A 12,291-nucleotide genomic window follows, 5' to 3' on the forward strand; every position below is an offset into this window, starting at 1 on the left:
TGACATTCAAAAAAAGCAAAAAGGTTGGTGTGACATGATTTTTCTCTGTGAAAGCCAGGTTGATTTCTTTGCATCATTACTTGTTCTTCTGTATTTTATTCTCTAGTAATACTGTGCTTTTGTACATGAACAAAGAAAGGAAGGCTGATGTTTATTTTAGAAAGAGACCTTCCTCAATTTTTCTTTAAAGATCATTACTCAAGTTAGGGAAAATACAATCTAGAACCCATCTGATATGGCTGCAATCCTTGGAGTTCCACTAATACAGAGTTCTCTTTAGTATAGATATATTCATCTCTACAATTTACGCATCATTGGCCTTTTGTTTGTTTGTTATCTTTCAGGACACTAATTTATCTCAGAAGCATCTGCCACTGATTTTTTAAGGAAAATGGAAAGTGTGAGTGAACTTCAGAACCCACTGTTGGCCAAGAGCAATGGACACCTTCATGGTAGCTGTACTTATCACCAGGATTATCACAGTCATCGTTGCCATGGCAAATTATATTCCTATATCTTCCAAAATTCAGGTAATGCAAGGACACACCAGTTGTTGGATGCCAGTTCTCTTCAACTAGCTGTTGAAGCACTGTATGGTCCAAATTTCATTCTGGTGAAGGATGAAAGCAGTGTCAAAGTCAAGGACAACAAAGGTGACAATTGTGAAACAACCTTCATGGAAAGCAAAGACCCATCTGCTGATGTTTCTGATGAACAAGAAACACAGGGAAGATCTCTAATGGAAAATGATATCAAAATCCAAACAGTATCCTATGAAGTAGAGGAAGAGGAATTGCAGGAATATGAGGTAAATTTCTAAGGATATACTGATAACGTACATTCAGAAACTTCTGAGTACACATTTTTGGGACTAATTTTTAAATAACAATTCTAAATGTTTAATTTACAAACAATAATAATAGACAACATGGAGATTATATATAGCATAATAACTGTTTCTACCCAAGAGACATCTTCCTTTATTTCAGAGAATTAGAAATTAAAGCATAATTAATTAAGAATAACATGGCTAAGATAAATTGTTAGTAGCTTAGGACTTTAGAATCTAAATGAGGAATGTACTTAAATATGAAAAATGGCTCAATTTTACCAATACTCAGGAAAAATATTTTTCCAGTGAAATCCCAAATCCCCAAATAATAAACTGAGAATTCAACTTGAAAGAAAAAACAAAAATATGTTTTAATTCAAGAACTTTTAATGTTAGCATTTTGCCCCCAACTAAGAGGAATGAGAGGATATGGCTTATAGAAATTATAACATCCATTTTTCCTCCCAGTGTGAAACTAGAGTATTAAAAAGGGGGGAAAGAGTATGAAAATGCAACTGGAAAGAAGGTCAAATGAAAGTATGGAGGGAAGGACTGTAAAATACTTCATGAAAGGAAAACTAGGAGGTTGAAAATGCTACTGTACTTAAATGCCAAGGTAATAATAGATGTCCTGGAAATATTATAACAAGGTAATGTGGAAGAAGCAGGTTTCAGTGGGAAAAAAGAAAAATCAATAGGATGCCAACTGCTTTACATCAAGGGTGGAAGTTGATAGCTGTGAGTGCTATTCTAACATTGTTTCTGCATTGCTATTACCATGATCATCGCTATTATTATCATTGTAATTTTCTGTGTTACTAGTTCACACAGAGTTATTTAATAACAAAAGATTGTGACACTAAGTACGAATAATTGGAAAGCAAGCTCAGATGAAAGAAGCTGAACTTGTTGCTAACCCATATATTTGACACTGAGCTATAAAGCAATAAAAGACCCCTAATATAGTACAACTCAAGCTGCTAATATTATCTTCCTTTTTTATTTTCCTAGAGGCCAGGCGTTTGCTCAAATCATAGAATTCTTAAAAGAATAGCCCATAAAAATTGAAATAAATTATTTACATTTAAATATCTTTGCTCCTGATATAATATTAAATTCAAATTTTTCCTTATTTATACACCACGATTATCACTGGATTAGTTTTGTATTCTGATTACTTGTTTACCTACAGATACATTTTATGCTTTTAGCTGCTATTGTTATAGAAGACTAGAAAAGGCACCCCTTGGCTGGTTATGTGAGTGATAACTTAATGTTATAGGGAGGGGAAAGGACATATTGGTGGGTTGATGCTGCACAGTTTTAGAGACTGGGCAAGAAAAAAGCACCTCCTCACAAGTAAAAGAAGTGGGAGGTAGAGAAATCAATCTTGGTCAGCTCCTTAAAAAGATTTTTATGAATGAAAGGAATGGGAAGTGAGACATGAGAGTGATATGGATGCTTGTGTGAGTTGGGAAAAGGATGGTCTAAGTGGGTTGGGGGGGGCTTTGTTTGTTTGTTTTGCAAAATGTCCACCCTGTCCCAGAGAATCAAAAGATGTGGATGGATAAGTGAGGATTTGGGAGGTTGGCAGGACCAGGAGGTTAAGCCTGAAGATATTTCTCTTGGTCATGGGATGAGAGAAGCAGGCAACTGCTGGTAGATGCAGCAGAAAAAGGAGTCTGTGTGTTAGCAAATAAAAGCCCGGAATTTTTACACGGCACCTTCATTGCAGATATTGTACAGGTTGGTCTAGATTTGTGAAAACAATTTACAGTCCTAGTTTGATTATATTGGATTCTAACCAGACAGGAAATTTGGGAAACAGTAAGGAATTGATGTTTTTCTCTACCAGGATCACACTTTGAAGCAGACTTCCTCTGAAAACGTCCTGCTGAGATTTTATTATTTTTACTTATTTTATTCAGCTTATTACTTCATTGTGTTTTGGTTTTCAGCTTCAATTGTGCACTTCCATGAGTCTTTGTGGATAAATATATAGTAAATAAGTGTGGAGTCCTTAGTGCTCTTAAGCTTGGTTGTTTGCTTGCAGATGTTTCATTACCCATTTAGGTACTATGATCAGTGCTACATATATTCTTTCTATTGGAAAGAAACAATGGCCAAATGTTTCTGCTTGTTTTCCTTTAAATTTGGGGGAAGTTTTGGGCCTTTTCCTGTATTATTATATTTTAATTAAGATAAACATAGTTCAGGGTTTTCACAACAATTTTCATGTGACTCTTTCCTCAAACTGATGAAACTTGCACTCATTTTTGGCAATTGTAGTTACAGGAGGGTCTGGTTTGCCTACTCCATCCTTAAATAAACTAAGATTTAATAGATCAACACAGCATAAAACTAAAAAATTACATATTACAGATAGTCCTCAATTTATGACCATTCATTCAGTGACTTTTTGAAATTACAACAGCCTTGAACAAAGGGATTTACCATCTTTACCCTAAGTTATGATCGCTGCAGTGTTCTAGTGGTCACATGAATAAATTTTTGGTGCTTGGCAATTTGCCTATCCTTATGACCAACCATAGGGACACTGTAGTTGTCCCACTGCCTATCTCCCCACCCCCATCCTGCCCAACTAGGTCCTTTGGTCCTACTTCCCACCCTGCTTGGCCCTCACAGGCTTTGGGCCTGCTTCCCACCTCTCTGGGTCACACACCTGGGCCTCCTTCCTCCCCAACATGCCTTGCTTCATTTACTCTTCCAAAGATCATCTTTCCCAAGGAGAGCAGGTCAATCCGCTGGTGGGGGGAGGCCCAAGGGTGTAGGACTCAGCAGAGTGGAAAGCTGTGCAAATGGTGCCTCAGGTGGTAGGGAAGGTCCAGGGAGGCCTGGGGCAGGCCGTGTGAAAGCCCTAATAAGCAGGCATATACATAGAATGAAGGCTACTGCTAAGCTTGTAAGCCGCCCTGAGTCTTCGGAGAAGGGCGGGATATAAATGGAATTAAAATTAAAAAAAATGTGTCAGCTTTGGAGATGCCACAGTGCAGGTCTACACCATACGTCCCAGAACCTTCCCCACCCACTAAGGCACCCTGTGCTCCATTTAACAACTCATGCAATCGCTTAACAAACCCAATGGGGAAAATGAGTATTATGGTTATTAAGTGAGGTGATCATGTGGGTGCCTCATTTAATAACTTCCACCACTTATGACCATAATTCTGGGCTCAATTAGGGTTATAAGTTGAGGATTACCTATAATTGTTCAAAATCATTAGTCTACTATTGTCTGAATGAAATCCTACCATAAATCTATAAAATACTGTTGGAATTCAAACTAAGTTATGGACTGATGTGAAATCCCATCTGCCAGCTGTTTAGCTGGTATAAGCCTTCAAATGCTTTGAATTCTTCCCAAGAACCTTCAATATCACAATGAATCAGCACAGTATATATGTGGATCTAAGCAGTGTCACTTTTTGCAATTGACTGATGGAAATTTTGTCAATGCACAGGTTTTCTAAGTGCCATATAAGATTTTTTGGCATGGCACCCAGTGTGCTGATGACCACCATGGCCAATTTATGCCATAGTCTTTCAACTATTGATTTTCAGATCATGATCTCTTTTATTATTATTCCACCTGTCTAGAAGAGTCTGGCATATCTACCTAATCCACCCAAATAAATAAAATATTGACACTATACTACATTCCTCATTTGGGAAGTTTCCTGCCAAGTGAAAATTATTTGCTTACCAGGTATCAGGAGAAATGCTGTATGTTGTCAAGACAACAACATTAAACATGTATAGTGTTTGGATTTGTAGTCCTGCAGGATGCTTTGTGGGGCAAGCTTACAGTTTGCTAACCATCACTGTTCTCAAATTAATTTACTTTCCAGAGTGACTCTTCAAGCGACAGCGAAAGTGAAGATAATTTTCTGATGCTTCCTCCACGAGACCACCTAGGCTTGGCCATTTTCTCAATGCTCTGCTGTTTTTGGCCCCTGGGAATTGCTGCCTTCTGTTTTTCTCAAGGGGTAAGAATTTACATCTACTAATATATATGCTTATATGTAAACTAGTCTTGGCTTACTAAATGCCTTCATATATGAATGCTGCCAGGTCTAACTATTCATTATATCATAACTATTTCATAGTATGTAATAATAATAATGAAGAAGAAGAAGAAGAAGAAGAAGAAGAAGAAGAAGAAGAAGAAGAAGAAGAAGAAGAAGAAGAAGAAGAAGAAGAAGAAGAAGAAGAAGAAGAAGAAGAAGAAGAAGAAGAAGAAGAAGAAGTTGGAAAGGACCTTAGAGGTCATCTAGTCCAACCCCCTGCTCGGGCAGGAAACCCTATGTCATTTCAGACAAATGGCTGTCCAGTCTCTTCTTAAAAACTTCCAGTGTTGGAGCATTCACTGCTTCTGGAGGCAGGCTGTTCCACTGGTTAATTGTTCTAACTGTCAGGAAGTTTCTCCTTAGTTTTAGGTTGCTTCTCTCCTTGATTAGTTGCTTGCAAGATACCTGCAACTTGCAACTTCCTGCTGGCTTCCTATTTGGTTGTTGAAAGCCAGCACAACTTTGCAAAGAAGTCCTCACTTAACCACCCACAATCTTCACTTAACGACTGCAGGGATTGCCGTCACTAAACTATGTAGTCATATGACATGGTGCTTTACAATTGCATTGCTGAGCAACAGAAATTTCTCTCCCAATTACCATTGTTAATCAAGGACTACCTGTAGCTACTTTATTCCATTTTATTTAATATACATTACTTAAGAAGCTTGATATCACTCACAGATTTTAGTAGGAACTTCCTGTTTCATAGTTTTTTAAAAGATTCCAAGACTGATTGTTAACAAGTGCACTTACAGTATATCTTTTTAACTGGAGAGCTTAAATAGTTTGTCTATTTCTTTTTAACTACCACTATCTTCATTGTTTTCAATTTAAAAAGTAATTTTCTTTCTGACACTTACAAAATACTTGACTGATGTCCACAGGGAATATACTTGTTGTCTCCAATTTTGGGGTGCTGGGCTTAAAATTTAGAAAGCTTGTTCTGAGAACTTCAAACAATGCCTGCTAATGGTGCTGGTCCTGACCTGCTAATTTAGTAGAATCAGCTTCTTCATTCCTGCAAAACATAGCCTGCTATTCCTGCTTCCTTTGCTTTTTTAAGAATCAGAATGCACACAGCTCGGCAAAGCATAGGGCTGCAGTCACTAAGCAATTTTATTTTCCAAAAAAATGTAGAGACCTTTTGGGGCCCAAAGATACTACCAGAAATGAAGATGGTAAGAAGCAAGCATACCTGTTTACTTTTTTAAAAATGTAAAAATAAGAAGTGCTACTCTGTGAGCACCAAGGGAAGCATCTGTAAGTATATCAACACTGTTGACTATCAAATGGAGGGACTCCAGGATAATAATTACTTTTCTGCTATATGATAATTTTGCAGAAGGAAATAAAAGCAGTTTAAAACATTTGCAATATCTTCTTCCTAGCATTTTCTCGCAAGTAGAAGGTCTACTTTTTCAAATTAAGTGTTGATCTATTGGTTGTGACAGGAACTGACTGCAGCTTGCCATCTTGAAGCTGACATTGTGGGTTGAGAGAGTGATTGGCCCAAAGTAACCCAACTGGCTTTCATGTCTAAGGCGGGATTAAGACTCAGCCTTCTTGCTTCTAATTGCCTTCACCACTAGACCAAACTAGCTCTCTAAAACAGAGGTGTCAAACTGCCGGCCTGCAGGCCGATTTCATCATACCGAAGCCACGCCCACCCCATTGCCAGCAATGCAAAAAGAGTCACGATACGTTGCGGCACATCACGTGACATGGCGAGTTTGACACCCGTGCTCTAAAACATTTGCAATGTGAAGGTTATTTTTTAGATACTAATGATAATTGATTTCTACCAGATTATGCTGCCAGATTACCCTGGAGAAATCAAAGTCTAAGAAATAATAATATATAAATACAGGAATTATCTGTAAGCATTATCTGTTAGCACTGTGTTTCAAAGTATTTAAATATAGAGTATACTAAGGTCCAGTTTAACTTTATATATAGGATTTTTATATGTAGTTTGAAAACAATTTATAATACAACATTAAACTATACAACAATCATTTCAAAAAGCAGTAGATTGAATGCTAATTCTTTTGCATTTCTGTCATATTGTCTGAATGGAGAGTTCATTCAGAAAGGTACCAAGAACTGAAAAAAGCAGAGAGAGAAAAAGAAAGCCACCTTTCTTACCTCTTTTTCCCCTTTTTAGTCACCATTATTACCTTCCCCACTTTTCTAACCCTTGAGAGATCAGTTTTAGAAACAGGAGAAGAGAATCTTTCAGGATCACCTCCTTCTTTCCATCACTGGGACCTCTAAATCAGAGACTTCCTGGGGAAGGAAATAACCTTTCATCTATAAGAAGCAGAATCTGGTCCCAATTAACATGCATAGGCATACACATACACACAAATCCAGCAGGGTTCCCCAACCTTTCCGGGTTGGCTGCCAGGCGAGGGGGGGAAGGGGGGAAAGAAGAGATTTGTGCAAGGGGCAGGCACACACGCACACAGGTTCATTTGTGTGAGTGGCAGGCAGGCGTGTCCACTGCTCACGTGAGGGGCTATATGTGTGTGCACTAGCCCACCACTCACACGTCCCGGTTGCAAATAGGCCACAGCCCAGTAGTGGGTCATGACCCACAGGTTGGGAACCCCTGCATTAGAGAGAAACGGTAAAAGAGCCTACTGGTAAAAACTTTTAACACTGTAAACCAATAGTTACAGGAAAAAGAGAATCAGGAGTAAAGAAATGTGTACTTGTTTCCTAAGAGCTAATCATAGTCAAAATTAGACATAAAGTCAGTATTCCTTGTTTGTTTTCAGCCTAGTTGGTATTTTCCCAGCTCTACCAATCAATGTGACCCAGTCTCACTCACTCTACCTGATTCCCCCAAGGTCCACATACCTCTCTCCTAAAATACCAAATAAAATTTACAATGGCCAATTAGCAAAAGGAGATATAAGACACAAAATTTAGTTAGCAGCTACTTAAACCACAAAGAGGATAGACTTTGAGGTCATCCATACCAGCCCAAGTTCTGATATGGAAATAGTTTTTTCTCCCTATCCCAGCAGAAGACCTCCTATGTGGACAATTTACTAGACATGGACATGGATTCTGCCACCTGCTAGTTGCACCCATACTGGACTGTAAGGCTGTTAACATGGCACTGCATTGCATCTTAACATTTTGAATCTCCAGGGACCTATGCAAGGGTCCTTTTTGTGGACTTCAGCACATATTCAATATCATCATTCCAAAAAAATTTCTCTCTAAACTAAGTCAGCTAGCTGTTCCTGACCACAATTGTAGGTGGATTGTAAGCTTTTTAACAGATAGAAAGCAGCAGGTGAAGCTAGGTAAAATCACATCGAATACCTGTTCAATTAGCACACACACACCCTGGCACATTACTCTTTTCTCTCTGCACTAATGACTGCATCTCTAAGGATCCCTCTGTTAAAGTACTGAAGTTTGCAGATGATACAAGAGTTATTAGTCTCATTTGCGATGGTGATGAATCTGTAAACAGATGGGAGGTTGAACGACTGGCCCTGTGGTGCAGCCAGAAGAGTTTGGAGCTGAACACAGTTAAAACTGTAGAGATGATAGTGGATTTTAGGAGGAGCCTTCCTATTCTGCCACCTCTTTCAATATTGGACCACACAGTATCAACAGTAGAGACCTTCTTGTTTTTGAGTTCTATAATCTCCGAGGAGTTGAAATCGACACCTAATGTTAGAACTATCATTAAAATGGCAACTCAGAAAGCTCAGACTGCCCCAAGAGCTATTGATACAGTTCTATTGACAAATTATTGAGTCTGTCATCTATACCTCTATAACTGTCTGTTTTGGTAGAACAATCAAACAGGACAGGTACAGACTTCAACAGATAGTTAGGACTGGAGAAAAAACAATTGCAACCAGCCTACCTTCCATTGAGGACCTGTATACTGTATGAGCCAGAAAAAAAAAACAGAAAATATCTGCAGAACCCTCACATCCTGGACATAAACTGTTTCAACTCCTCCCCTCAGGATGCTGCTATAGGACATTGCATGCCAAAACAAATTAGACACAGAGACAGTTTTTTCCCTCATGTTATCACTCTGCTGAATACCTAATTCCCAGAGCACTGCTTTATGTCTAAGGATATTTACCCATGTAGTAGGGCTGTATTACTACTATCCTTCTCATCTTTCCTATTGCCTTCTCCTGTTGGTATTTTATGATTATATTACTTTGTTGTTTGTATGTACACTGAGAATTTATGCATTGGAGACAAATTCCTTGTGTGGCCAACAACACTTGACCAATAGAGCCTGCCCTGGTCCCATCCCCCTCTGCCAGAGACTCGCCCAGCCTGCCCAGCTCCCCACAGGCACCCTTGACACAAGTGACATCGAACCAACCATGCCCAACTAGTTGGCCACCCTGACCCAGCCATGCTCAGCCCCCTGAAGGCAACCACAATGCTGATGTGGCCCTCAATGAAATCGAGTTTGACACCTCTGGCCTAATGGTTATTTGAAGGACTGTCTTCAGTAGTTTCTACCCACTCTTCACACCATCAGGCAACAGTGGCAAACCTTGGGTTCCATCAATTAAGATAGTCATCTGATGGAATACAGGAAGTGGACCTTCTTGACTGCAACATCTGCTCTCTAAAATGATGCCCTCCCTGAGATTTGCATACCCCCCCAACCCTATTCAAATGAGCCCTTAAAACCTGATTCTTCCTCCGGTCCTTGGACACGAGTGGTTAGTTGATCCCTTATGGGTTCAATGTTGGCATTCTTTTTTCTGGACCTTGGTTTTGCCTACACATTTAATAAATGTTCTGCTAGAACAAGCTGACTGGGTTATGCTTCTTGTATGAACATAAGCCGTGGTGGTGCAGTGGTTAGAATGCAGTACTGGAGTTTGATCCTGATCGGCTCAAGGTTGACTCAGCCTTCCATCCTTCCAAGGTTGGTAAAATGAGGACCCAGATTGTTGGGGGCAATATGCCGACTCTGCAAACTGCTTAGAGAGGGCTGTAAAGCACTGTGAAGTGGTATATAAGTCTAAGTGCTATTGCTATTGCTATGTATATTTTGGTGACATTGGATCAATTTATTTCGAAGGAAATATTTGTAAGAAGCAATAACATACCATTAATAACGGAATGGATAATTGTTGGAACAGGCAAGAATTTAACATTCCATATTATTTGGCAATGCAGCCAGCAAACAGCTCTCAGCACTCCCAGGAATCATAGCCAGTTTAATCTTTAATCTTTGGACAGGATGTGTGACATTGATTGACAGATAGATTGCAAAATGTTTATTTATCTTGCAATTGATTTACAATTTATATATTAAAAAATAACATGAACGGAAAGAGAAAAATCTTCACAGGAATCGTATGAGTTTAGTTATATTGATTGACTCAAGCTAATCCAATAAAGTTTATGGCTGAGTGGTGATTTGAACCTGAGTCTCTCTGGTCAACATCAGAACCATAACTTCATATTGGTTTTCAACCTAAGACTATAATAGAATTATGTAAATTGCTTTATTCATCCAATCCAGACACAGACATAACTAATTTTCAGTAGACAAGAAGACTCCCTTGCTGAAAAACAGCTATTAACTATAACGAGTTACAGTGAATAACATACAATATAGTAATCTAGCTATTTTTTTTTTATTTCCAGACAAGTAAGGCCATCTCCAAGGGGGACTTTCACCAGGCAAGCTCAGCTTCTAGACGAGCACTCTTCCTCGCTGCACTTTCAATTACCATCGGCACAGGAGTCTATGTTGGAGTGATTGTAACACTGATTGCTTACCTATCTAAAGGTGGGCATGTATAATAAAAACTGTTACATAAAATATCCATCATGCCCCAATGGATGAGCCTCCTGGATTAAGTGCTTTAAGTGCCATAATGGACAACATGCTTACAAAGACTGAAAAGGAGCTTTTTTCCCCGCACACATTCAAATAAATTGTATAGATTTTTTTTGAATGAACACTGACTTACTTTACATTATAGTCTGACAAGCTATATATATATATATATATATATATATATATATATATATATATATATATATATATATATAAAGAAAAACCTTCATGCAAAAATGAGTGCATGCTTGAACAGCCTGGATTTTGAGACTGCCAAGAACAAAAGAGGGAAATGGGATTTTTCTTCAAAAAAAAAAGTCGGCAGTGTGTTCTCAGACCAATTTTTTTGTGAGCTAAATCTGCCATTTGTGAACTTCAACTGCCTATTGGAACTAAGCCCTGGTATTATTCAGAGTACATGGTAAAGAAAATGGGGGAATGTTCACTGAAAAACTTTCATTAAGATATTGGGGGTCGCAGTGATATTTGTCAAGATGCTTCTATTTTGAGCCAGAGATTCTAGCTACAAGATCAATTCATCTGTGAGTATCTATCACACAAAGCCAGCTTTCCCCCAAAGCGCTCATTCAGAGCCATTCTTATACAGCTTGCCTCTATACCTAGAGTTCTCTTTTATGTCAGATTTTCCCAATAGTCTCATCTCATTCATCTTTGAAGAATCATATTCAGCTGTCACTTCAGTTATAAGATAGCACCTGCTTAAAAAAGACACACAAAAATAGTATGTAATTATAGTAATTCTGATGGGACGCGGTGGCTCAGTGGGTTAGGATGCTGAGCTTGTCGATCAGAAGGTCGGCAGTTTGGTGGGTCGAATCCCGAGTGCCGCGTAACAGAGTGAGCGCCTGTTACTCGTCCCAGCTTCTGCCAACCTAGCAGTTTGAAAGCACGTAAAAATGCAAGTAGAAAAATAGGGACCACTACGGTGGGAAGGTAACAGCGTTCCGTGCGCCTTTAGCGTCTAGTCATGCCGGCCACATGACCACGGAGACGTCCTCGGACAAGCGCTGGCTCTTCGGCTTTGAAACGGAGATGAGCACCGGGCCCTAGAGTCGGAAACGACTAGCACGCATGTGTGGGGGAATCTTTACCTTTATATAGTAATTCTAAGTGAACAGCCTTGGGAAAATCCTCTGGGCCTTCTATTTTTTAATTATATTTTAGGATGCATATTACAGTATCAGATAGAATGAATTAATATTATTTCATATTTTATTATGACATGAAAAACCCATCAAGAGATAATATAGCATGATTACTTTTTATCACATGTAAAAATGCTATTCTAGGTTCATCATATGGAATCAAATTCTTATACAGATAGTTCTTGCTTAACTACGATAATTGGGACCAACAACTCCATCACTAAGCAATACAGTTGTTAAGCACAATGTCACTTGACCATGGTGACTTATGATGTCAGTTATGGCAGTTCTGGTTGCTGTTGTTAAATGACTCCTGTGTGGTCATTAAGCATGACATCACATGATTAC

General features: G+C 38.8%; 1 protein-coding gene across 1 annotated transcript; it reads left to right on the forward strand.

Annotated features, from left to right (window-relative positions):
* Window positions 1-391: 391 nt before the first annotated feature.
* Window positions 392-10,740, forward strand: SYNDIG1L (synapse differentiation inducing 1 like; the record flags this gene model as incomplete). The annotated part of the gene is made up of 3 exons (XM_081314250.1): window positions 392-808; window positions 4,702-4,839; window positions 10,582-10,740. 3 exons carry the CDS (start codon window positions 392-394, stop codon window positions 10,738-10,740), a joined length of 714 nt encoding a protein of 237 aa, XP_081170376.1.
* Window positions 10,741-12,291: the final 1,551 nt, after the last annotated feature.

The sequence above is a fragment of the Vipera berus genome, assembly GCF_964194415.1.
Source record: "Vipera berus genome assembly, chromosome: 1".
NCBI classification, from domain to species: Eukaryota; Metazoa; Chordata; class Lepidosauria; order Squamata; family Viperidae; genus Vipera; species Vipera berus.